The sequence below is a fragment of the Bos grunniens genome, chromosome 23, assembly GCF_055505025.1.
Source record: "Bos grunniens cultivar Pamir isolate PY7600 chromosome 23, Bosgru_T2T1.0, whole genome shotgun sequence".
NCBI lineage: Eukaryota > Metazoa > Chordata > Mammalia > Artiodactyla > Bovidae > Bos > Bos grunniens.
The window spans coordinates 43,242,011-43,268,884 of NC_141187.1; the positions used below are offsets into that span (position 1 = coordinate 43,242,011).

Sequence of the window (26,874 nt, forward strand, 5' to 3'; positions counted from 1 at the left end):
TGCTCCCTCTATCCTCAGAGCCTTATCCCAACGAACATTAGAGGCCAAACACACAGAAAGGGACGCAGTGAATTACTGACACCATAATCTCAACATTTGTCCTGGTTTTCAGCATTTTCTTCCTTTGCATTCTTGCTGTGGTCTGCAATGGTTTGAACCCATATTCCAAATAACTCTCTTTCAAGCTCACTTGCCCCTGCTCTGGCCTCTTCCCTTATCGCAACACTCATGTCTCAGTCGAATGTCACCTTCTCCAAGAAGCTTTCTCCAACCACCCTATCACACAACCTGCTTTAACTTTCTTCAGAGAATTTATCACCTGTAAAATTTGTATTTGATAGGAACACATATTATATGGTTTCCTAACTAAATTACTGGCTGAATTCCACCAGTAATGGGGCAAAAACTCAATGATGATATATGAGGCATTCCATATATTCAACACTTTGATTTTTGACAGTGATACAGTTAATTATTTTTATCATAAAAAAACAATAAAAAATAAATAAGGAGGAGGAAAGGGGTAATTTAACTCATATAAGCTAACAAATTCAAGCCCACCCCTCTGTTAATGAGGACAAGGAAACAAGGTTAACACAGCCTCATTCCGTCTACCCAATGCTAACTAACAATTACCAAAAACCAGTGTCTTAAGACACAAATTTATGCTCTTACCAGTTTGAGCAACCTCCAGGAGATAGTGAAGGACAGGGGAGCCTGGCATGCTGCAGTCCACGGGTTCACAAAGAGTGGGAGAGGACTTAGCGCCTGAACAACAACAACAGATTCTGAAGGCCAGAAGGTCAAAATCAGTTTCACTGGGTTAAAGCGGAGGTGTTTGGTAAGGCTGTTTTCTTCTCGAAGCTCTAAAGGGAAAATCCAACGCCTTGCCTTTTCGGCTTCCCTGGCTTGTGGCCCCTTCATCCACCTTCAAAGATCATCACTCCAACCGGCTAAGGTTCTGTTTTCCCCTCTCCTTTTTCTCTCTCTGCCTCTGAAGCGCATAACTCTCTTATGTAAGGATGCTTGTGATTAAAACCAGGCACACCTGGACCAGCCCAGCCCGTCTCCCTGCTGAAGACCCTTCACTTAAGCACGCCCCGTTTACCACTGAAAGTAACAGGCTGGGGGGACCTGAATATATTCGGGCGCCATTACACAGCCTCCATTATCTTACGCTGGAGGTGAGGAGGCTGAGAGTGGTCTCGGGAATTTTTTTTTTCCATTTACTTTTTTTTTTAAGTGTAAATAAAGACTCAACTAGGTCCTCGGATCTTGTGCTAGTGAAAGAAGAAAACCTCTGGATCAAGAACAGTGGATGGAACTACCATCTCAAAGTTTCCAAGAAACAGCAAAGTAACTGAATCCTTTGGTTAAAAACTTTTCTCTGTACTAAAACCCCAGGTGGTAAGCGAGTGGCAGGCTGGTTTAAGGGTTTTCTGATTTCTCAACAAAGAGGAGCGTCAGATGCACACTAGGAAAAGGATCATTTCAGCTGACAGGAGCTTCCCTTTCTGCTAGGATTTCAACTGTTAATTTACCTTATCAAATGGCATTAGATCTAGGACTAAAATTTTACATTTAAAAAATAATTTTATTACTCAAAAAGAGCCCTTCTTAGATAGTATTGTTTCTGAAAGAGATGGGTATTTTGTTTTGTTTTTGAAATCTCCAGACTGCTCTGTTCAAAAGTAAAACTAGAAATTTAAATAAGTTAACATATGAATCTGTTGAAACTTTCTCAGAAGGAGATGATATGCATTAACCTCAAGATCTCTACTCACGATACACAAACGGATAGATAATAAACACATGAAAATATGCTTGACAGCATCATTCATGAGGGAATTGCAGATCAAAACCACAATGAGACACCACTCCACACCCACCAGGATGGCTGTAATCAAAGAAGACAAGAGTTTCAGTGCTGACAGTGGTAAGTGCTGGAGAAACTGGATCTATCACACACTGTGGTGGGAATGAAAAACAGGGCAATGGTTTTGAAAACCAGTCTGGCTGTTCCTGAAAAAGTTCAACAGAGTTATCACAGGACCCAGCAATTTCACTCCGAGGTATACATACCCAACACGAGTGAAACCACACATCCACACAAAAACTCACACATACATGTTCCCAGCAGCATCGTGTATAATGGCTAAATGTGCAAACGACTCGACTGTCCAACAAATCATGAGTGGATAAAAGTGTGTTATACCCACAAATGGAACTGCTCAGCAATGAAAACAAAGTACTCCTTTTTCTCAATAAAGGTGCCTTGTGCCAATTTACAACCTCTGCTGTGCTACAACTGCATTTGCTTGCAAAGCTGCCCTACTTTGCACATTTGACAGGTTGTTGTTTAGTCCAACTCTTTGCAACCCATGGACTGTAGCCCCACGAGGCTCCTCTGTCCATGGAATTTTCCAGGCAAGAATACTGGAGTGGGTTGCCATTCCTTCTCAAGGGGATCTTTCCAACCCAGGGATCGAACCCGATTCTTCTGCACTGGCAGGTGGATTCTTTACCACTGAGCCACCTGGGAAGCGCTCCATTTGATGGGTATTTTATGGAAAATTCAGATCTTGCAATGGAAAAGATGGAAAAACCTTTCTACTGCTCCATCAGCTGGAAGCACTCTATCCAACGTCTGTCCCCTATGTGACGGGGCCCCTGTCCCAACTCGACAACTTTCAGACATCAGGCGTACGGCAGGTCAGGGGAGCCGAGCGAGAGCGCACCAGGGGAAGGGAAGAAAACCCCAGGACGCGGCAGCATCGTGTCCCAGACACTGGCCTCCCGTTCGGCACAGTGAGCCAGGACCCTGCAGAAGCAAGTGGGCCTCCTGCTTCCAGAGTCCGAGCCGGGACCGCAGCAGGCGTGTGTTCCTAGGAGACAACTCGCAGACAGAGGACAATGCAACCAGAGGGCTGGGGGGAGGGGAATCCGAGCTGCAGTGGTTCAGACCTGGAGGCTCACAGGGTCTCGGCTGAGTACGACCGCACAGATTTACAGCGGCCTTCAATGCGTTCTGTTACAAAGAACTACATGTCAATAAATTAATTTGAGTGTTAGAAAACAAATAGTGTTTCAGGGAGGAGGGGAGCTGGGAAAGATAAGGGGGCAGTAAAGACTGGGTTTATGGGACTCCTGCCTGTCTATCCAGTGAGGGGCCAGCAGGCAGACTGAGCTCCACTGCCCCCTGTGACACCATCGAGGGAGACCATTCATGGGAGGGGGAAAAAAAGCTAAACGAAAAATCAACAAGGACTTGAAATACCGCCTGGCTTCAAGATTCAGCACTGTGACTCTTTTTAAAAAGCTTATCAACAGGAGTATCTGCTTTTTTTTTTAAACCAACTCTCCAGCCAAGCCCAGATGAGTCTGTAGAGTCTCCTGGGAAGAGATGGGCAGAGCAAAGTGAGGAGCCCAGGGAGTCTGGAAGCCGCGGCAGGAGCATGATTCAGGCTGCCTCTCTCCCTGCCAAATGAAGCCGCCACCGATGCCAAAACATCCCATTTATAATGCCGCACAAAAGCGTGTGTACAGAGGGACCACACAGCAACTTTTCAGGAGGCTAGAGTAACTTCCAAGTTTAACCCATTAAATGGTCACTCCTTAAAAAAAAAAATCAGCAAATATGAAACTGGTGGTCAACAGCATGCCCCCAGCAACAGCAGCTTCTCAGAGGTCTGAGTTACAAGCAGGCTTCAGTGACATGAAGGTACCTCCTTCCTACTGACAGATCACGGCACACCTGCACCAAAACGGACGCATGAGGCCAGCAGAGAAAACTAGGAACAGTCTTACACACACACAGCCCTACATAGCGGCCACAGAGGGTTGTCTGGATTCCACCAGGAAAGGCAGGGATGAGAACCCAGACCACCAGCTTTCATGAGGCCAGTGTCTTCCCAGGCCCCCAGGCCGCCCTGCGCTGGGAGAAGGGCTGTGTGACCATCCGCGGTGTGTGGGACAGCTCCACCCACGTTCCCCCTAATCCCCACAGTCACCTTTCCCATATCGGCCGAAGATGTCTTTCCTCACCCCGGAAGGAGACGTTTTCTTCCAACTCAGTATCAGCACGTGGTTCCCCTATCAGAACCACACACCCACTCAGGATTTCTAACCAATGCTTGGCTCCCCAACCACACAAGGTAAGCTCACGTCTCCTCATCATCCATATTTAGCAGCATCCTCTTCCTTCACCAAAAAGTAAATAATTCCCATTACGTTCTACACTGCTAGGACAGAACACAGCACTCTCAATTCACAATCCCTTAGTCAGGCCTCAAGATACCAGACTGTTTTGTCCTGAATGTTAAGTCCAGTTGTTCACCCCATCTCTGGATGCCCTGGAACAGGCAATCCTTTTGGACCTAACAGAACTTCATCCACTGGGGGGCCCCCTTTCTTTTTTTTTTTTTTACGTGCCACAGGTTTTGGCCACAACAACTATTTCTTTCACTAATATCAGATTTACAGCCTGCTGCTTCATTTATGTGCCTTGTTTATTCAAAGTAACTTAATGATGTGATCCAGCACTGAAATGAAGTCGTTCTGAATCCTGTTTCAATAGGAATTAATTCCAACACCCAACAGAGCATAGAAATAGATTAAAGGTATGGTTGTAAGATAAAGCACCATGCCCAAACCCACTCCTGCTCGGGCTCCAGGACACCATGTCACAGATGCCACCTGGGTATTGTTCTAAACATGAAAACCAAATACATCTTAGGATCAAAGAAAAACAGTAATTACAAAAAGCACCCAAAAATCACCCTAACAGCTGCATGGTCTCCATGTTTACAATGAACGAATATCTGATGGGTAGACAGTACATTTGATACATATTTTTATGAAAGTCTCCAGAGAGAGAGAGAAACCAGGTGAGCTAGAGCACAAAGACAAACAGCTCTGCCTTCCTCATGGAAGAAGGTCGGCTCAGGTGCCTGGTCACTGGGAAGCACAAAAGCACAGAAAAGTGACCCTGCTGCTGGCAGCGATTCTAACTCTGTGCCCAGAGGTGATCCATCTCCCCCAATTCTCCCCAATTCTGAGTTACAAGAACAGAAGCTGTCCATTACAAAACTGAATACAATCCAGAAGACTTAAGCAGCATTTAGTTCTCAGATGCAGTGGCCCGTCACCACCTCTGAACCCACAGCTACACCTGCAACATCCGAAGGCCGATAAATCTACGAATGGCCGAATGTGACAACTGGCCGTCTCACATGGTGTGTGTCTTGTCTCCAAAAGCACAGCCGTCCAGGATTTGAGGGAGAGAAGCTGAAGGCCAGAAGACGATGCCTGCTGTGTTTGATCCACCGTATCTTCAACTTTCCCTCAGTCTCACTGATAACAAACCAAACTGCAGCATGAGCGGCAGAGGGGGCTTTATGACATTCCTTCCTTTTTCTCTTCAGCATTTCCTCAGGAGCTGAGCCAAACCCATCAATGATCTTTTGCCAAAACTGCAGCTACCAAGCTGCCAGTGCCAAAACCGAATCCCACTTCTAAAACTGTGCTCTTTAATTTGCCCTCTACTTCCAGACTGAACAACCCTGGAAATAGAAATGGGAATTTTCCAAGCTGGAAATAGTTCTGACTGAAAACTCTCTAGTCACTCTCTCTGGATAACCCAGGCAGACCCGCTTCACTCACACACATACTTAGGGCACACGATGTGGTTGTGGCTGTGGATGAAGACACTAAAATTTTACCCGCCCACAAAATTCCATTCCTTAGACGAAACATTTTCACATTTTTTTTACTCAGTATCTTCCATCACCCAAAGGAAGTCATCGTATCTTGGATTAGAGAATAAAAACTAAAGCAACAACTAGGTCCTTCAGAAAGAACTGGTACTCATCTATCACATCAGTCATGGGTGGCCTCCTGGATGGATGATTAAAAAAAAACTGACAAGCAGAGCGACCTCAACTGCAAGGTCGAAGGGGAAGTTCGTGTGACAAGATGGTCTAAGTGATCTTACTGCAAATGCTTTCCATTCCTAATACACGACTATCAACATGGAAAAACCCTCTCAACTGTGGCCCTTAAATCTTCAATTTTCACCTCATGGTTATACTATGACCTGCTCTTTTGCTGAGATAACATTACTTGTTTTGTTTCATTAATTGGCTTAACTCCCCTCAACCACCCACCCACCCACAGAGGTAGGCCAGAGTAAACATGGAGCATCAGCAGCTCCAGCAGCTCCGTGTGTCCTGGCGGGCCCTCCCAGCCCGCTCCTCCTGCTGCAGCTGCTTCTCATCGAGATGGACCCCTGTCTGCAGAGGCCTGGCTGTGGGTTTTTTTACCCTCTAATGGTTTCAATGAAGAATAAAGGATAACGCGAAGTTTGACATTTTTATACTTAAGAAGAAAGCAAGAGCAAATCTCTCCGCCCTTTCAAGTGTAACTCAAAAGGAAAAGAAAATCCACTAGTTAACATCTGGAACAAAATATTAAATCAAATTAAAACTTTAAACCAACTCTGTGAGCTTATGGAAAGTTTGAACCAGGCAATGGAAGTTTCCAAAATACATTTTAGAAAAAGCACTGACCTAGCCCCCCAGCAAACACACACACACACACAGAAGAACCTACTAAAATGTAGACTCAGAGAGAAAACAGCACACTTGAGGCACAATTAAATTCCCTTGTCCTGTAAAATGGATTTTCAAGCCCCTACCACCAACATATACAATACGTAAATTTTTAAACCACAATAAAATTATGATATATCTTTAAAAAAGACATTAGTGTAATCGGAGAATGTCTCTTTGTCCCATTTTCACTGACCTCCTCCCTATGTACACACATCGTGAGGACTGAAACACTTCTGAAAAATGCCCACCAACCAGAAAATAATCAGGGAAGGTAAAATGGAATCTGCAGGCTTAAAAGGTTAAACTACTTACAAGAATGCTTCGTTGCTTAAATAACCATTTCTCTCATGAGAAGCATGCAGCTCTCTTCTCCTTTATTCTCCACATCCCCCACATACACTTTCCTGAAATCTTGCATTAAATCAACACACTCGACTCCTGAGCCCCAAATCCTTGAACAGAGTAGCTACTGGATGTTTAATTGCCTAACATGTGTCCCTGTGTACTCAGCTTATTTAATCACCTAATGGCTCGGGTAACAAATACAGCTTTAGGAAATCCTTCTACCTGGCTTTATTCTGATATAAAACGGCTCAATTACATAAATTTGACAACCATATTTAAAACCTATGTGGAATTACAAACATCCAAATGCTTACATCCATTGGAGCATATTCAGGACAAATGATACCAAGCGATGCTCACGGAGGTAGCCAGGAAGGCTTCTTTAGGCGAAGACTCTACATCTCTCCCAGATAAAGGTAGGGAAAATCTTTCCTTAAGAGTTATGTGCACAGGTGCACCAACCAAATGCAGAAAAGCAGGAAGGAAAAAGGAAAAAAGCCACACCAAAGCCAACTATTTTGCCCCACAAACCAGAAATCCATCAGCACATTAACTGAAACCAGAAACTAGGAAAGCTGAGAAAACTTAAGAGGTGCAGACATTCATAACAAGAGGAGGAGAATCATGGATTTAATTACTCCCACCATATATGACAATTAAGGATAAATGGTGGAAAACCACGAGACAGCAGACAGTGAAGGAAAAAAGGTCAATGCTGACTGCCGTTAGTGTTAACCGCAGGCGTTTCCAACACCTGCTGTAAGCTACTGCATAATAAAAAATGAATTATTCTCCTAGTGAATAAACAAATATATTAATGTGAGTCAGGATCTCTGGGAAGTGCATTTAAACTCCTTTGAGCCACCAAAGTAACATTCACCAAACAGATGCTTCAATGCACATTAAACAGGATGGAAAGACTGTGACCTTCTTCAAAGATTCCCGGCTACGTCTGACAAAAACACAGAATGTAGCGTTACCAGACAGGAAATTCAGTTCATAAGAGTTCATTATTTCAAATACAAACAGCTGAGTAACAACAACAACAATAAACATTTATTGAATACATTTTACATGTATGACCACAACTATTTCTCAGAACCACCCCATGAAGAGAAGGCTAACTTGATCCAGACTGCACAGTGAGGCAGTGGGAGGGGTGAGGTTCAACCCCACACAGATCTCCCAGCAATCCACAAAGCAAGTCTCCCCAGAGTGCGATGGGACCCCAGCGGAACACAGCCACTCTCAAGTGCTGTGTTAAACCGGAAACTTACCCCATGCTACTCTAGGAAAACACAAGAAAATGGAAATCCTCTTCAGAAAATTCTCTCTAAAGGGAATAAAGAAGTTATAAGGGAGAGTAAGTTTACCAAAGCTATAAAATGTACAAAATGCACAGATGGTCTTACGCCATTCCCAACAAGATGTGAATAAAACACCAGCTATATTTAATTATAAACTGAATTTCAGTTGAATCCTATCCCTCACCCAGACACGAACTACTTTTCCAAATACTTGTCTAATTTCCATCGAAAGCTCTTTCTCAATTGCACAGGCAAAAAAACAGGATTACAATGACCAGACCAACATAAATTGATAAGCTCGACCTTGAGACTTTTGGTCCAAAGACAAACCAATCTCAAATTGGGGTGCAGTTCCAATCATGATAGCGGGGCTCCACTCTGGTTATTCCAAACCAGAGTACCAGGCGGTACAGCTCACGGTGCTGAACTTCTGTAGTTCCCCAAAGGGTTCAGACACACAGCCATGGTTAGCATTGTATCACACTGCATTTCTGAATCTATTCCAGGCCTTCTTGAAAAGACCTTGAAAGAAACATGTCTACACAGATAAGCACTGTGTTAAGTCTCTACTCCAAAGCACAAAAATACAAGAACATAGACTAGAAACTTCTGACAAGCATAGCAAGATAGTAGTAGGAACAGACGTCAACTAGCATCCCTGAGCCTGGAAGACAAGTGAAGCTTCAAAAAAAAAAAAAATTAAAACTCCAAGTTACCAACAGTGCCACACAGAGAAATCACATCTGACATGCATTTTATGATTTCTGCAGTAACAGCAAACTCACCTTTCTATCAAAAATTAAGTTAGGCTTTGTGCCCTCCCCCAAAATTAATAGATCCTCAACTAACACTGAGATGGAAGATGATAATCCAAAAGAACACATAATCCAAGTCTTCAAAACTCTACTGTGATATAAGCAGCAGCTTACAAATTACGTTACTAATGAAAATAAAGAGAGGATGTCCAAAGCATTAAGCAGGGAGTTACAACGTTATTACAACCTTAATTAACAGTTGAGTGTTACAGAAAACTTCAGACCAAGAAGAGACAGACAATCTGAGATTAAAAATTTTCAGCTGAGAACATATAAAGATAGATACATGCTAAATAGCATAGATCCTATCAAAGCAACACCAGTCAACACTGAATAATCTATCTTCATTGTAAGTTTACTTCTAAAATCAGATCTTCTGAGGGCTAGGAATGCTCTGGATTTCTAGTGATGAATGCAGAGCCTTCAGAACTTATAAAAACCACTGAAATGCACACTTTACATGGGTGGGTTGTATACTATGTAACATATTTCAATAGAGCTGTTGAAGAAAACAGCAGTCGTCAGACTGTCACATAACCTTTATTCAAAAAAACTCTTTCCAAAAAATTCTATTTTTCAATTACAACTGCTGAGTCAGCCAGAGCTACACACACTCCGGGCTGACTGCTAACCTCCAAGGTAGCCAGGGAAATCTCCTATGTCAAAGTACATTTCATCGTTGTTACATGGAACATGTGACAGAATGGAAGAGAGGAAACCAATCAAGCACCACCCACTGAATTTAAGAAAAACAAACAAACCCACACAGAAGTAGTGAGTGCCACCTCTTTCTTCTACTTTCCAAAAGTGCTTTAGGTTTGACTACTACTTTCTACAGTCAAAGCAAGTTTCACAGCTGCCATTGGAAACTATAAAATCACCACTTACTCCCCAGTGTGATAGAATTTCATTTACTTCCCCTAAAACTTAAACTTTGCATTCAATTCTGTATACCTATGCATTAAGTTAATATTAGGTAAACAGAGTGGTGGGGCTTTCCAGGGGCCTGCCAACGCAGGAGGCACGGGGTCAATCCCTGGGTCAGGAAGATGCCCTGGAGGAGGAAATGGGAACCAGCTCCAGTATTCTTGCCTGGAGAATCCCAAGGACAGAGGAGCCTGGTGGGCTACAGTCCACAGGGTCGCAAAGAGTCAGATAAGGCTGAGCACATAGGCATGCAAACAGTGTGTTAAACTGAAGCTCCAGGACAAACGCTAAGGAGTGCGATGCTGCGTAGCTACAAAACCCACTAGACAGCCCTCTGGCTAGTTTTCTCCTGGATCTCCCTGGAGAGCTGAAAGGAGGGCTGGCGGGAACTCTGATGCCCAATTCAGCAAGGTCAGCACCATGGGGCTTAATACTCTGAAGCTGTTTAAAAGGTCCTCCCAGGTAAATCTAAAAGCGGCATACATCAAGACGAATGACTAGAAAATGAGTCAAGGACACCAAAGCCATTCCCCAATTATTAACTGCTTTGCCTTTTTTTTTTTCTTTTCAAAATTACAAAATCCATTATTCAAATGAAGATGTGATTCCTAAAAAATGGTTAAACAACAATGCAACTGGGGCAAAGTATGAAGGTATGTGATAAAAGATAGTGAGCGGTAACTGATTTTTCTGCTATGCTCCGAACTGCATTTCAGGAGAACATAAAACTTGAAATCCTGCATTTACAAAAAATTAAATGTTTACAGTTTTTTTTTAAATTGTGGTGGTGGTTGTTTATAGTCTCTCAGTTGTGTCCAACTCTTTGTGACCCCATGGACTGTACCCTGCCAGGCTCCTCTGTCCGTGGGATCTCCCAGGCAAGAATACTGGAGTGAACTGCTTTGCCCTTTAATCACCAGTGGCTTTTCCCGGTCTACCTGGCTCACAGTCTATCCCGATTACTGTGCCAAGATCAACGTGCTTTAGTCTAAACAATCTGATCTTAACCAGACCCTGTTTCAGTCAGAGATAACGGAAGGGCCACAGTAACTCACAGAACATCTGCTAACTGGTGCAGGGCACAGTGACGGATGCCACAGCCGCCCACCCAACTCCAAGGTACCACGGAACCACACGTCACATCTCTTTGACGTACACTCCCAGTGTCACACGGAGATGATCATTCTCTCCAACACACAACCAGCTGTTCAATCTAATCTCAACCCAGCATTTGGGTTTTTTTTTTAAATATAATATTCACCATCTTTGAATCTCACCAGCAGTAAGTATTCCCACCAAACTGGCAGTAAGATTGATCTGCTTGCATTTAAGGAGAACTTAATGACACCCATCCTTTGAAACTCACTGGAATAAAAAACAAAAGATTAGAAAATCAAATTTGAAAAGCATGCACAACAGCATTTCTTAAATCTTAACTAGGACTGCATAATTGAAGCAGTTATTCACAAGAAATCTCATTATTTTTCTTGCCCAGCCTCGGTTAACACATCTTAGAATGCAGGCATAAACATACTCTAAAATCAAAGCATATACATAATGACTAATTTAGTACTAAATGCCTAAGTAATGGGCAAATAAGGACACAAATCAAATATTCGGATGGAAAAAGGGCACATTACATAGAAATGTTCACTCTGAAGCATGAGAATTTACTTCAATGATGCTAACACTTTGTCAACAAAACACTTTGTCAATAAAAACCATCTATAATTTTAACCAACTAGGAAACTTCACAGGGTGTCTCCGTGAATAAGAGCTATACAGGGAGACTCATCCAAAGACTTTTTTTAAAGGGTCTTTTTCGACCAAGTAATTCACTCCTCTTTAACTTGACGCGATAACTATGAAGATACACTAAACTCTGAGGAGGGTTCACTACTTTATTCCAAAGCCAGGTGTTAATAAATTCTAACAGACACAGCAGAGCAGCTGAGCTGCGCTAGCTGAAGATCTATCAGGCCACTCCAAGCGGCCACAGCCACACACCCCCCTGGGGTGAGTAGGCACTGTTAAGGAAAGGCGGGTAGGGGAGAGCCCACTGCACAAAGCCTGGACAAGGGGCGACTCCACCCGCCGTGCTCTGGACACTATGCAGCCGCTTACAGAGAGACATGCAGGAAGTCGTGTTAAAACAAGACTTGTATAAATCCTGTGCGCAATATGCTTTGGGGGCTGTTTCTGTTTTATTTCTCCATGTTTCAGCCCACTAACTGAAAAAGAAAAACTGATAAACACAAAATGTTAATAATTATCAGAGTGGTACACATGATGCTATTTTTCTCTTTTTTTTTAGTAACCAGTTTCTAAATGTTCTAAAATAAAAAATACTGGTGTGATATAAAAAACTACTTTAAATAAACCAAACACAAAATAGGATGTCCAACTGTTACCAAATTACACTCTTCCTCTTGCTGCAAGTCCTAACTTTAGACAGTCTCAGCACTGCACACCCTCCTGATAATATTTAATTACATAACTGTGTTGGTTGAAAACATTTATTGACTATCTATCGGAGAAGGTACTGTAAGGAGACTGTGATTCTGCCCAGGCCTGGGCACTGTTCCAAACCCAGCCTTTCAATGTGATTTCTCATCTCTATTTACTAAAGAATAATGACTAATTCAGCAATCTCGTGGCAAAATTAATTGGCACTCCTTCAATAATTCCTAGAATACAGTATTACCAAAGAAGATACTTTATATGTAAATACAAACTTTTCTAAACACCAAATAGCCTAGTCAATGATGTGTGGTTAAGCCCTGTATGTTGAGCACCTGTAACTCTGAAGGGCCCGGGAAAAGCAGGCGTTTCTGGTGAATGCCTGGGTGAGGCTTGGGGCTGGGGCTTGCCCCAGACTGTGACCACTTCCCTATCTAGTGTAGAGAAAATAAAAGCCCGTCTGCTTAAAGGAAGCCTTTGTTGATTTTATATCCACTGTTTCAAAGAAAATTCATAACTATATTTAAAAGGAGTTAAATTTTCCCACACTCAGAATGTGGGTGAGTGGGAAAGAGCGCCCAGGAGGGAGGATCCTTCGTGTACAATTAGTAAGTACGTTCAGCAAAAGACAGAAGGTGAGACGGGGTACTAGCTCTGCTTGAATGTTTCACACTTTTCCATTGAATAGGAAACATCTCACAACTATACAGAAGAAACCATCAAGAACTTTTACATAACAGTGAAAATAACACTCTTCTAACATCACACAGGCAGGAAGAATAGCGTGGGTATAGGAGACTTCCTTTTGCAAACAGCCTCTTTTGTTCCTTTTTTTTTTAAGAGCTATAAAGGTCATGGGGTGTATGTGAAATACACCAGCACTGGAGCCTGCTCAAGGTGACCTGGACTTTGAGGGTTTAAATTATCACAGAGAGACAGACATGCCCTAACACACGGCCTGGAAGCAGACGTCAGTTAACATCCCACAGGTAACTTCAGGACTAGACAGTCACAAGATCATCTGAGATCTGGGAGTATTTCCTAAAGCTGTTCAACGTTCACACTCACAGGAAACACATTTCTGACCTGGAAGGAACTAAGAAGGACTGGAATAAAGGTCATGGCATCAACACCGTAAATCTACCTTCCCTATCACAGCTGGAATTGCAATAAACAAACCAGGACACCACCAAGTAGTATGAATGGAAGTCGAGATAAATCAGATGTTTCCTACATATCAACCAACCACTCTCCAATACTCACCCACTAAAATGACCATTCAAAGCAAGATGGGGAGGAAACCTTACAGCCTAGGGATTGGCACATCCTCACAAGGAAATAAAACTCCTCCTCCTGCATACTAGGTACATTACACGCCCAACTAATGAAAAGCAAAGATTCAAAAGTTCCATTCAGCTTCCCTGGTGGCTCAATGGTAAAGAATCCACCAGCCAATGCAGGAGACAGGAGTTCTATCCCTGGTCCAGGAAGATCCCACATGCCTTGGAGCAACCAAGCTGGGGCGCCACAACTATCGAGCCTGGGTGCCACCACGACTGAGCCCAGGAGAGCTCAAGCCTGTGCTCTGCAGCAAGAGAAGCCACTGCAGTGAGAAGACTGCCAGTGCAAGCAGAGAAAAGCCTATGCAGCAATGAAGACCCAGGACAGCAAAAATGAAGTCCCATGCTCGTCCCCTAAGTCACACAGTCAGAGTCAGGCTCAGAAACCAGTCCATGGTTTCTATCTGTTATGATCTCAGTGGTCATCAGCTTCCTTCCTTCCTCTGCGACCTAAGAACTACAGAAGACACAGATACAGAGGAAACGGCGGGCCAGGCGCTCCACAGGCACGGGGGTTAGTCAGGCCCGAGTCTAACAGCTCCACAGCCACTGCATCAGAACACAGCATCTGCATGAAGAGAGACAACTCTTATTTGGAAAGCACAGAAGAGGAGTGATTAAAAGTAACTAATTTGGGTTTTACATGAATCACAATCAATACAGAAAATCAGTTCACCCTTGCCTGGCAAAAGTCCCCAATCCTGACTGCACATTACAGCCTAGACAGCATAAAAAAGCAGTTCTGGGTTGAAAATTCAGAAAACTTACATCTAAAATTTTAACTTCACCATTAAGAAAAAAAAAAAACTATTAGGAAACCAATGCTGAAACAGAACACAGAGGGGGGCGGGGAGGGAGGTGTTTTTAATAAGCTCCAGAAAGCAGTTTTCAACATTTGGGAATTACTACAACATTCTTCCCCCAGGCAAAATGGTTCCCTTACAAAAGCTATAGCATCTATCATTGTCTACAGGAATCAACAAATGTTGTTGTAAATGTATGCTTAAAAAGTACACACTACAGCTCTAACTAAATGTTAGCAATTATTAAATTCTGCGGCTGACAGTAACGGTTCATTCCAAAACTGCAAAAGCCAAAGTGTTTAATCCTCAGGTTCCTATTTTTAACAACATACTAAAATTGTAGAGACATGGTCATAAAACACACAATTTGAGAAGTCAGAGTTGACATACTTCTCCCCTACCCCCATCCAGAGGCAATCTACCCACTGCCCCCCCCCCAATTATTATTATCACTATTAATAAAGTTTCAGAGAGAGAAGCCCAGCCACCTTGGTGGTGTCCTCGAGGACAATGGAGGGGCCATGCTTGGGACTAGCACTTTCACCAAGAGAAGGGGGTGCTGCTCTCACTGCTGTTCAACAGGAACAGAGGGCAGTCAAGGAGGAACGGCTGCGGCCTGGACAACAGACCGTGGATGGGGGGGCGGGGGAGGCTCACAAGGACAGGAGACACCAGGGGACGACAGAGGCGCGGGGACCCCTGCACAGCAAAAGGCGAGCAGAGAAGAGGACCTGCAGCTAGCTGGAGAGCGCTCAGAGACAGGAAGAGAACAAAGGAAACGGCGCCCAGGATGCAGAGGAGCAAACGGTAGGAGGTACAAACGTCTCCAGTGACTGTCCTAAGACATCAGCGTTCAAAGGAGACCTCCGCCGTAAAGCAAGGTGACCCAGATGTCTCTGGTGCTGTGGTGTACAACACGAGGGGTGTGGACAGAGCTCTCCCCGGGGCCCGTTCTGGTTGTACAGAGCCAAGATGTACTGATTTACAATTAACATTTACAAAATCAAGAGAGAAAAAAAGGTTGGTGAGTGCTTAATAGTCTGCATCAAGGAGAAATTAAATATACCCCACTGGTTTAATATAATTAACTTTTGAAAAATTAAACCAATGAAAATAAATTAATAGCAGCCCTCATGAGCCTAGGTGGTGTCGTATGCTATTATGGTCCGGGTCTTGAATGGGCAGTAGTAATCGATTTTTCACAGGAACTAGGATTTTCCCAGTCTTACATTTGCATTTATTTTATCATTACTTCAGAGTTCCAAACAGGTCTGTTTCTACATTCTACACTACCCCAGGTATTTCACTATTAAGAATCTCAGAAAGAGACATACAGAGCACGACATAATGTCTTCCAGATGATCAACTGGTAAAAATAGCCAATACCTGCTTGATCCATCTGGTCGTCAATGGGCTCTCCAAATGCTGGCTGAAGGAGGGAAAAAGAAACCAGCACTTGGTCGAATGAGCCTGTAGAAACTGCTGTGGAAGTTAAGTCAAGCCAAGCCCAGACCAGCTTGAAAATTAAGAGGGGGTCAGAAAATAAATGGCTGTGAAAACAGGGAATGAAAACTGTATTCCCTTCGACAGGAAACAGTCCTTACATTGAAGTGTGTATTCAATATAAAAAGCATCGGCATCTGTAGAACAGAATTATCAGGACGCACTCTCTAAGACCTGAGTTACTCCAAAGTAACTCCAGCGGGGCTCACACCCACCCTGGGCAACAGGAGTCATCGCCTCCAAGGAATCCCTGCAACGACAAGGTCAAGTCTCGCTCCATCTCGCAGCACACTGACAATGCCTCTTCAGAGACATAGTCTGTTAATCTATGATTTATTGTAATGAAGCAACACAGTTTAATGTCATCAAGAGGCTTTAATTAGAGGAGGCTGCCATGTCTTCACGCTGTCAGATCAATTCCTGTTTGCACATCGTATAGACTTACATGTGGTCTGAGAAACACCTCTGCTTGCCTTCCTTTGGGGCTATGGTCTTCCAAGCTGTAAAATGTCATACTTTAAAGGTTTGCCCACTTGGGTTTTGTGTGTCCTTCCATACCGATAAGCACAACAGGAAAGCTCCTCTCTTCTCCACAAAGTTCTGCAGGATAACAGATTCCTCTGGTACTTGTTTCATCTCTGCACAACCACCTCAGTGGTTTGCCTCCCTTGGCCCAAGTAACTCACATGGTAAGCTATGGCATCAACTTTGAATCTCATTTCTGGTGACACATAACCTTATTTCCTTTCTTTTTCACCTACACATTCCTGAACAAGTTTGGACGCTAAACTAGCTATAATCTTTTCTGCTAATACCATTTCACAGGGAATTGAGAAAATAAGGGATATCCAATATATCCACATTTCCACGACAGTAGAAGAAGGAATTATTCTTAAGTCATTTATCATATAAGGGACCTGTATCTAGGATATGTAAAGAATTCTTACAGCAATAAAAACCACCCAATCCAAAAATGGGCAAAGGAATACACATTCCTCCAATATTGACGTACAAAAGGCAGGGAGTTACCATATGACCAATCAATTCCACTACTAACTAAAAAAAAAAGACTGAAAACCTTTGTCCAGACAAAATCCTGTATACAAAAGCTCATAGCAGTATTATTTATAATGGACAATAAATGAAAACAACCAAATGTCATTTATGAATAAATAAAATGTGGTCTACTTATAATACAATATTACTGGCAATAAGAAAGATTTCTGGAAAATCAATAGTGGTGATGATTGCACAACACTATGAATGCTGTCCATGCTACTGAATTTTCTTCCTAAAATGACTATATTTGCTAGGTATATTTTATAAAAATTTTTAAAAAGGGGGTAGGCAAGGGAAATATAGACAATATTTGTAATAACTATAAATGGAGTATCCTTAGCGACCCCATGGACTACAGCCTACCAGGCTGCTCCATCCATGGGATTTTCCAGGCAAGAGTACTGGAGTGGGGTGCCATTGCCTTCTCCGAATGGAGTATTAGCTTTAAAAATTACAAATCACTGTATTGCACACCAGTAACTTACCAGTTTCATCAACTACACATCAATAAAAAATAATAATAATAAAAGGGGGGTGAAGTGCTGATTCATGGAACAATGTGGATGAACCTCAAAGACACTGATGGGTTAAAAACAGGGAAACAAAAGTCAGACAATAAATAAGGCCACGTGTTGTACAATTCCATTTTGATGAGATGTCCAGAACAGTCCTACCCACTGCACCAGAAGAGACAGCAGTGACTGCCGGGCTGGCGGGAGGGCGGACAGAGGCGCTGACAGCGACCAGGAATGAAGTCTACCTTTTGGGGTGACAAAAATGTTCTGAAATTAGATAGTGGTGATGGCTGCATTACTCTGTGAACATACTAAAAACCACAGAATTTTATACTTTAAAAGGGTATGTTTTATGGTACACGGATTATATGTCCACAAAGTTGTTACACACAAAAAAAGATGATGTGACCGTGGGAAGAAGCTCAGGCAATGTGCTTGCAAGTGAGTACTCTGTAAAATACAAGCACGCACGTTTATTTCCTCAGTTTGGATTTGTCTGTGTTTCGGAGCAAATCCACACAAAAGAATTGTTCTGCGTCTCAACTCTGCAGGGTCTTATCCCTCAGAAAGTCTTCTCTAAACTCAGAAGGTCTACCAGGCTGACAGAAGGCCAAGGCACCCACCACTTGTCTACCACTCCGGTCTTTTCTCCTGGAGCTCAAGGCAGGCACGCTCACTACCACACATATCCCTTTACAAGTTATGGGTACTTTAGAAGAGGGGTTTCACATGTTGCTCTTTCCAGATAATAAAACTGTTTCTCCACGGTGCTGCTGTAAAAGACCATCGATTTAATTCAAGAAAAATAAAGATTCAGATTTAACTGCGAGCCTCTTACCTTGACACTGTTACACCATGTATTTAGATTCATTAGAAGAACCATGAGACAAGTTTGAGTTCCAATTACTACTCAGCTGTATCTTTAAAAATTAACCTCATGAGGCAAATGCCCAATTTGTTTTTCTCAAATAATCATTTAATCCCCTCCTGTAAAATACCAATAAATCATCAGTGAAGTAACTTCACGTTAATATTCTTGTCCTTCTTGGCAGGTCTTTTCTTTTTTTCTCTACTCATCTTAACCCTCCCACCTTCTTCCTCCTTCTACATTCTGATGTAAGACTAAGTTAGAGCTACTGGTTTTAAGTTTGGCAGTACTTCTGTTTACCAGCCTTTCCAAATTTTTACCTGACTCTGGCTCTTACAGCAGAACTGCTAAGTCACTTCAGTCTGTCCGACTCTGTGTGACCCCATAGATGGCAGCCCACCAGGCTCCCCCGTCCCTGGGATTCTCCAGGCAAGAACACTGGAGTGGGTTGCCATTTCCTTCTCCTACAGCAGAACATACATCTGTAATGGGTGACCTTAGCAGGTACTCTCCCAAATCGCAGGGTGTTTGATAAATTCTTGCCCGAATGGACAACTTTGAGCACTTTTGTAGGAGCTGCTTCTGCTCTCCGTTCCCTGTACTAGACTACATGTTTGTCATGCTTTTTAAATGGGGGAAGGACAGAACCACTACTGATTTCTCAAGACAATGAACATGTACTCTTCATAACCTACAAACAGGATTTCAGAGAACTCTGAATAAAGCCACCTTCTAAAAACACTGAAGCTTTGAACTGTTCAGTCTTCCCAAGCAGGAAAGTGCAGTATATTTAAATGTTTTTAAGAGATCTTTTGATGTCACCTTCCTAGTATTAAACAATACCTCTCTGCAACATTAGAATCTTTCGGCTGATTCATCAAAAACAGTGACTGACTGGAGAAGCTTCTGACTACCTAGTTCCATTATTCATGCCATGGAGTGTTCACAATGTAAGTGCTCTGAATACTTTATTATACAATTTTTTGAGATGCACAAGCTATCCCTTTAGCACCACCAGGCACTAATCTTAAGACCGCCAACCTAAGCCATTTATAATCATATTTCTGTTGGAAGAAAAATGTACTTAATTAACGTTATTGGAGATTTAAAAGGGGGGGGGGGGGGGAAGAAAAAAAGAAAACCCACACACTGACACCACATTTCCTCCAGTAATTTTAAGTCGTGACCACTGTGTTGTATCAAGCGCTGGCCACACAAGTGGATCAACTTAACCATTCTGATGCTGGGCAGGATGTGGATGCGGTGGTATTAATGAGAGCGTGAGCTTATAGTGTAACCTCGCCAGACCAAATAACCTCCTGGCCACACAAGTAGAAAATAATTAAAACAAGCACGATTCCAATTTAGCTTTGCAACCAGATGGTGAATGAAAAAGCAGACAAAGACTCATTTTGTGAATAACCTGGGGAACAGCTCCTACAGTTTCTTTTAAAGTTACAGTCTGACTCGTGAAATTTAAAAAAAAAAAAAAAAAAAAGGCGAGGCAAAGGACAAAGGTTCTCAACCAGAATTCACTCCCAGAGCACAGACATGTCATTTTCTCCAGATCATGGCCAAAGAAATCACAAATTATTCCTTAAACAAATGCCAAGTTTAATTACAGTAAAGCTCAAAAAAAAAAAATTGTTTTTAAAAACTCAGGAAAAATGAAGTATAAAAGACAAAATGCTGCTAACCATCTGTTGCACTGAGATTTACATCAACAACTACACAACATGAATGCTTCAAATAATCAGGACTATGAAATGACACAAGCCTCCACCAGTATTCTACAAAAATGTCTTCCCGAAAAATGAGATAAATGTTTGCAACCTAACACAATGTTATTTTCCACACACAAGAAGAATAAAGGTACTCCGTGGGTAAGAGAAAGAAGGAAACATCTCAAAATTCAGAAACTTTGCTAACAACTTTGGGAAACGGGAAGACAAATAAAGAGACATTCTATTGAGCTGTCTGACCTTCACAAGGTAGACAGAGTGTGTGCTTTAACCTGCGTATTAAAGATGGAGACTCTCGTTCATGAAAGGGAAGCACACACACACACACCACCAAATGAGGATGGAAACAGTAAAAGAGGCCCTCGTAACACACACACACACACACACACACACACACTCTCTCTCTCTCTCTCTCTCTCTCTCTCTCTCTCTCTTTCCTGGTGGACTGCAAGCCTGCCATGAGTGAAGAGGCAGAACCCTAAAGAGATCATTTCAACACATCACCTCCCTCGTGCTCAAACCCTTGTTAGATCAAGGCAGGCTGTCAACTCTCGCTCTCCGCCCTGCAGACCTGGCGGCAGCTGGCTTCTCCAGACCCACCCCTTCCCAGTCCCACCCACACCCACTCCCTTCAATCCCCTCCCCCCTGGAAGGATCGATCACCCACCCACAACCGATCACCCACCCACAACCGCGGAGCAGAAGAATCCCAGACCAGAGTCCTAAGGGACAGTAAGAGGACCATTAAGAAATGAGCTGCAGGACTAAGGGATCCCAAATAATGCAAACAAACGCATCAAAGGACACTTGTTTCTGCCTCATTAAATTCAAGCACCATTACACAGTCTGTTTTTCTGGGCTCCTAAACTACTTCTGACCTACGTGCTTCCTTGAGTCAATGGATTTACAATGGGTGCAGAGATACTTCTCTGGTCCCAAGGAAAAGATGAGAGCCTACCAAGAACCCCACTTTGATTGAGGGCATCACAGCTGGGGGCCTCCAGTCACGTTCCTAGCAGGTCTCCTGCACGCCGGCCACCTGTGCACCCCCAAGCCCATCCTCACTGGGCAAGGGCCTCTCAAGCTACAGATGACACTCCACACTCTATATGCCCGATGGTAACTGCCCTACAGCACCTCCCCCCCATAAACCCACGCTGCTGTCGGTGTGAAATGGGGGGACGAGGTGGCTTGACAATTTGAATTTCGTGCTCTGAGGTCACAAGGCACACAGTCTCGTTATGACTGTGTGCTGCGTTCTCACAGTCCTGGCTTTGGGGTGATGTTAATACTTCACTTGGCAACTTGGATGAACAGCCTCACGCTTCGACTCCTTCTGTAAAAACAGTCGGCATTCAGTGGATTTTAACTATTTTCTAAGCACTGTACACGTATGACCATTTAATCCTTCCAACGACACCAAATAATGAACCCAGAACACTGCACAGTTCATGGACATTTTGGTCAGGACCTACCAAGGCCCGCATCATGTGGCAAGGCCCTCCCTGCAGGAGGCTGACCTTACACCTCCTGAAATTTTCCCTGTGTGAACTCTCACTCAGGGTGAGTCTTTTCTTCCGCCAACATTTACTGAGCAGCCAGGCCTGTGGTAAATAAATATTCACCAGCAATTCGCTAACAGGATGGACCAAGAGGGGCCAGGGCAGCAGAGTGGGAAAGGCACCTCTGAAAACAATTCAGGGCCTGTGAGACAGAAACAAGAACGAGGTAACCCCAGTACTGAGGATGCATCTAATTGGCGGGGGCGGGGGCGCGGGGGGCGCAGAGAAGGCTTCACGAAGGAGCTGACACTGAATCCTGAAGGGTAAGAAGGTTAAAGTGGAGGTGAGAAGACTCTGAGGCCCTGCTCACCTCCAGGTGCGTTAAAACTGCCCAAGAAACAAACCTCTACCATCGCACGGGGGCTGTTTCTACAAGCTCCTCCAAGTGCTGGGCCCTGCCCTCCTCCCAGCACAGCCTCCCAAGCTCCAGGGGTCTCCTGCATCGGGACAGAAGAGGCAGCCATGGCCCTCAGCCTTGCACCCACTTGCACCACCTAAGACCCCAGGGTCCGATCCCACCCTCCAGGTGGGCAGTCAGGGTTACACAGTCCACTCACTCAGTCACACTCCACACCCACGTGTCGGTATGCACAGACCCCAGGAGGTGAGGACCTCGCAGAAGTTTCCAGATACCAATTGAACAGTACACATATCACAGATATGCACCCCCATCCACCTGAAAAAAAGAGTAGCTGAGGGACTGCAATGTGAAAATGCACAGAGGATAAAGTGGCGAGGGGAAGTGAACCTAAGACTGGGTCTCTCCTCGAAGCAAATCCCCATCCACCCCAGCAGATCCCCCACAAAGGCTGCTAGGAGATGAGGCCACACAAACACCCACCAGCTGTGGCAGAGGACAGAGGACCCTGTCCCTCAACAAGTTACAGGGGCGGGAGTAGGGGTATTAGATTATTTATAATGAAGTTTTATCAAGCAATCTCAGTGCACAGACTTTATTTTAAACCAACCTTTAAAGAAAAAAAAAAGGAGAGATAGTAGAGGAAACTTGAACACTGACTAGATTTTTCATATTAAAACCTCTTATTTCTATGATCGGTATGCTGGGTATGTCTTCTGTAAACAAAATCCTCATCTTTTCAGTTTAATAATGGAATGTTTACACAATAAATGATGTTTGAAATTTGCTTTTACTACAACCCAAGGGGTGGAAGTAGACACTATAAACGAAACAACACTGACTCCACGGCGGGTGTGCTAGAGCCAGGAGATGGGTGTGTGGCAGTGCGGGAGATGATTTTCACCACTTTTGCATAGGTTGGCAATTTCCTATAATCAAATGTTCTGTAAAGCAGGGAAGGTGCTGGCTCCTCTAGAAAAAAAGGTTTCAACCACACAGACTGTACCAAGTTTTCTGGAAAACTGAGGACCCAGAGAGCTGTTTTCCACATGGAACACAGGTATTTAGAAACTGATACTCAAAACTGAAAAAAAATTTGAATATACATTAATTCACCTAGAACGTAAACTACTACATATTAACATAAGTAACATTCCTATGAAAATTATATTTTCCAAAACAAAAAAATTTTACTGAAAAATGTGGCACTGTTTTGCACTTCAGCAAGTCTCCTTAATGTCTGGTGTAACAGAAGTCACGTGGATTCTCATAAAAGAATTCAATTCGCTGCCTTATTTCACCTCTGCCCATCTGAGAGAAACAAGAGTGAAAAAGGAACGCAATGCCCTGGTATTACTCCAATAATACTTTTCACCTTGCAGATTCCCCAGGAAAGGACTCTGAGAACCCCTGAGATGGAGAGAAAAGTCTATGACAAAAGGCAGACCTTCCCCTTGCGACCAGGCACAGCAAAGACCCTCTATTCCTATCAAGGGAAAAGAGGCATCAAGTCGTCAGGAAAGGACACTGTGTCCCCCTAAACCCGCTCCCGCACACAGCGCTGTCTGGAGGAGGGGCCTCTGTACAGGAGGAACTGGGAGAAAGAGAGTTAAACCTTCACACACACACACCCAACACAAGTGGGAGACAGCCAGGATACACCGACTTCTGGACTGTGGCTCCCTTAGACGAAATCAAGGCACGGGGTCTCCTGACAAATACTTTTCTTTCCAATCAAATAGGAAAAAAACTGGACAGATCCAAATACATTCACAGATGGTGATGAACACGAGGCTAAGTTTCATGAAACGTGTTTTGAGTTGCATGCTAGTGCACAGGGATACTGGGTGTCATTCAAAATTTCTTAGCACAGAAATTTCTTTGACTTTTTTAAAGTCAAAGTTTAAAAAAAAGTACTGTGCTCAGGTGCAAGCATAGGTTCTAAAGTCTTCATAAAAAAGGGACAGGAAGAAAAACAGCATTGGAAGAGGAAGCCAAAGGGGGAGGTGGGCGCTGTTAAGTAAATAGGAAACAAGTCAACCTCTCAGGGGACGCAACAGGATGAAGGGAGCAGAGGGACTAAACGCAGAGGAGATTGGCTATGGAGGCAGCCGCATGACTCCCCCTGGAAGCATCTACCCTATGGAGCCATTTACTTAAAAGACACAAGATAGATTTACACAAACAGATCCATGAGGATGTTCAAAGGCTGAAAACGCAAAGCCCGGCAGTTAATGGGGGAGCAGGGGGGTAGTAGGTTAAGCTATTGAAAAAAAGATTAAAGTTGAGCCATGTCCCATATATGAGGTCTCCATGACACACAAGCGCCTCTCCTTACAGACTTCCAACAGGAATTTCCCTTCTCTCCTTCCCTCTCAACCTTTGGGAAAGTAACCCAACAGACTCAAAGGCCTTCTGTGATTAAGTGAAAAAAGCAAGTTTCAAAACTATAGGAAGAAGATGAAATTATACACACATACAAACAAAGAAAAACTTGGAAGGTATTTCCTCTAGAAAGAGGTTGGACAAGGTAGAGAATTTATGACTTTATTTCCTTCTGTGTTGTTGAAATGTTTGGACAAGGGCATGGATTAGTTTGCCAAAAGGCTAGGAGTTTTAAACCAAAATAAAAGGAAATTCATTAAAAAAAAAAAAAAAATGTTTGACTCACACTTTGCACCAAAGAAAACTTCAAAAGTGGTCATAGTGCAAATGTAGAAAATATTACTGAACTCCTAGAAGAAACACAGGAGATGATCCTTGCCATGAGATTTCTTAGGATACAAAAAGGAGGAATTGATCAAGGTAAGTTGAGCTTCACTGAAATAATAATGGTTCTGTTCTACTGATGACAATGAATGTTTAAAAATGTCATGGTGTGAGTTGTGATTGCTCCCCAAACTTCAATTATCCTAACCTGAAGTACCTCTGATGTGACTGCATTTGGAGACAGAGTTTAAAGAGGAGACAGAGTTAGAATGAGGTCACTGGGGTGGGGCCTGCTCCATGATGACTGGCGTACCTATAAAAAGAGGAAGTCTGGACTTGTGCAGAAGAACGAGGAAGATACAGTGAGAAAGCAACCAGAAACTAAGGAGGAAGGCCTCAGAAGAAACAAGGCGGATCTCGGATTCCTGGTCTCCATAACTGTGTGAAAATTCTTATTATTTAAGCCACTCATTCTGTGGTACTTTGTTACAGCAGCCCTAAGCAAACTCATACAGAATAAAAACGTAGGTACAAAACATACTTAATAATAGATCCATATCCACAGCCTATTTTTAGAATTCTCAATACCTGATAATAAGAAAAGAACCCAATTTTAAATGGGTAAACACACACATGAAAAGATGCTGAACATCTATTAGTCACTAAGGAAATGCAAATTAAAACCATGATGAAATTCTACTACCTATCTATTAAAATGGCTAGAACTGAAAAGCTGACAAGACCAAATACAAATGAACCCTCCAAGGCAAAACGTGAACCCTCATACACTGCTTGTGGAATACAAAAAGAATACAGTCACTTTGGAAGACTGGCATTTTCTTATAAAGTTAAACATACACTAGCAATAAATACCTACCAATAAACACTATACCCTCACAAAAACGTGTGTGTGCGCGTCTCAGTTCCATTCACAACGATCAAATACTACAAACAACCAAATGTCCGTGAACTAATGAACAAACTGTGGTAAAGTCAACAACAGAATACCACTCAACAAAAAAACAGAAATGAACTTCTAGTACAAACCACATGGATGAATCTCCAATATGTGAAGATACTATACTAGACTCAAAGGCTATATGCTGTGTGATTCCGCATGAGACATTCTGGAAAAGCCACAAAAAATCCAGAAAAGAACTCAATGTTTGGAGAGGGGGGCACTTGCTGTCATGAGTTACCTGACTCAGTGCATTTCTCAAACTTTGCAGAACTGAATTTTTACAATAGATGAATTTTACTGCAAGCTAATTATACCTCAATACATGTTCCACCGTACTCAGGGCCCAAGAATCTTGTACACAATAGACCAGTGCTGTTTATACAGAAACAAAACATGAGCCACACAGTAATTTTAAGTTACCAAATTGTCACATTAAAATTGCGAAACAGGTGAGGTTTTAAAAATATTTTATTTAAATATGGCCAAAATATTATCATTTAAACATGTAGTCAATATAAAAATCAACTGACTTTTAAGATTTAGAGAACAAATTAATAGTTGCCCGTGGGGAGGCAAAGGGGGTGCCACATAGGGGTAGGGGGGAAAAGGGGGGTTTTATGGGACTATATGAAATCATGTGTGTAAAACTCTTGAAAATTTAAAGACTCATTCAGTTAAAAAAAAAAAACCCAATGATTTAGCTTTATTTTCATATTACTAGGTCTTGGAAATCCAGGGTGTATTTCACATCGATGGTGCATATCAATACAGACCAGGCGTGCTTCAATTGCTCACAGGAGGCTAGAGGATGGGGTCACATCTGAGGTTTGAGTTCTAGAGAGCAGGACGAAGGAAAGGAAAAGGCACAAAAGGCAGAAAGGCAAGGTGCTGGAAACCCTCCCCCTGGTTGGACTCTCTGGGGGTGGCAGAGAGTTGCCCCAGATCTATGAAAGCTGCTGAGTCTGGGGCTGGGTTTCTCTGGTGCTGCA

At 43.0% G+C, this 26,874-nt stretch overlaps 1 protein-coding gene across 11 annotated transcripts in view; it reads right to left on the reverse strand.

Moving 5' to 3' along the window:
- JARID2 (jumonji and AT-rich interaction domain containing 2) overlaps positions 1-26,874 on the reverse strand; it is a 230,442-nt gene that overhangs the window by 140,778 nt on the left and 62,790 nt on the right. Inside the window, exon 1 of one of the 11 annotated variants that reach the window (XM_086370202.1) lies at positions 676-1,048. The exons of 9 other annotated variants lie outside the window; for them this stretch is intronic. In XM_086370202.1, coding sequence (XP_086226328.1) covers positions 676-924 — 249 coding nt within the window. In that variant the 5' untranslated portion in view covers positions 925-1,048. Of the gene's footprint in view, positions 1-675; positions 1,049-26,874 lie in introns of those variants that run through there. One more of the 11 variants, XM_086370201.1, reaches the window with a different exon arrangement.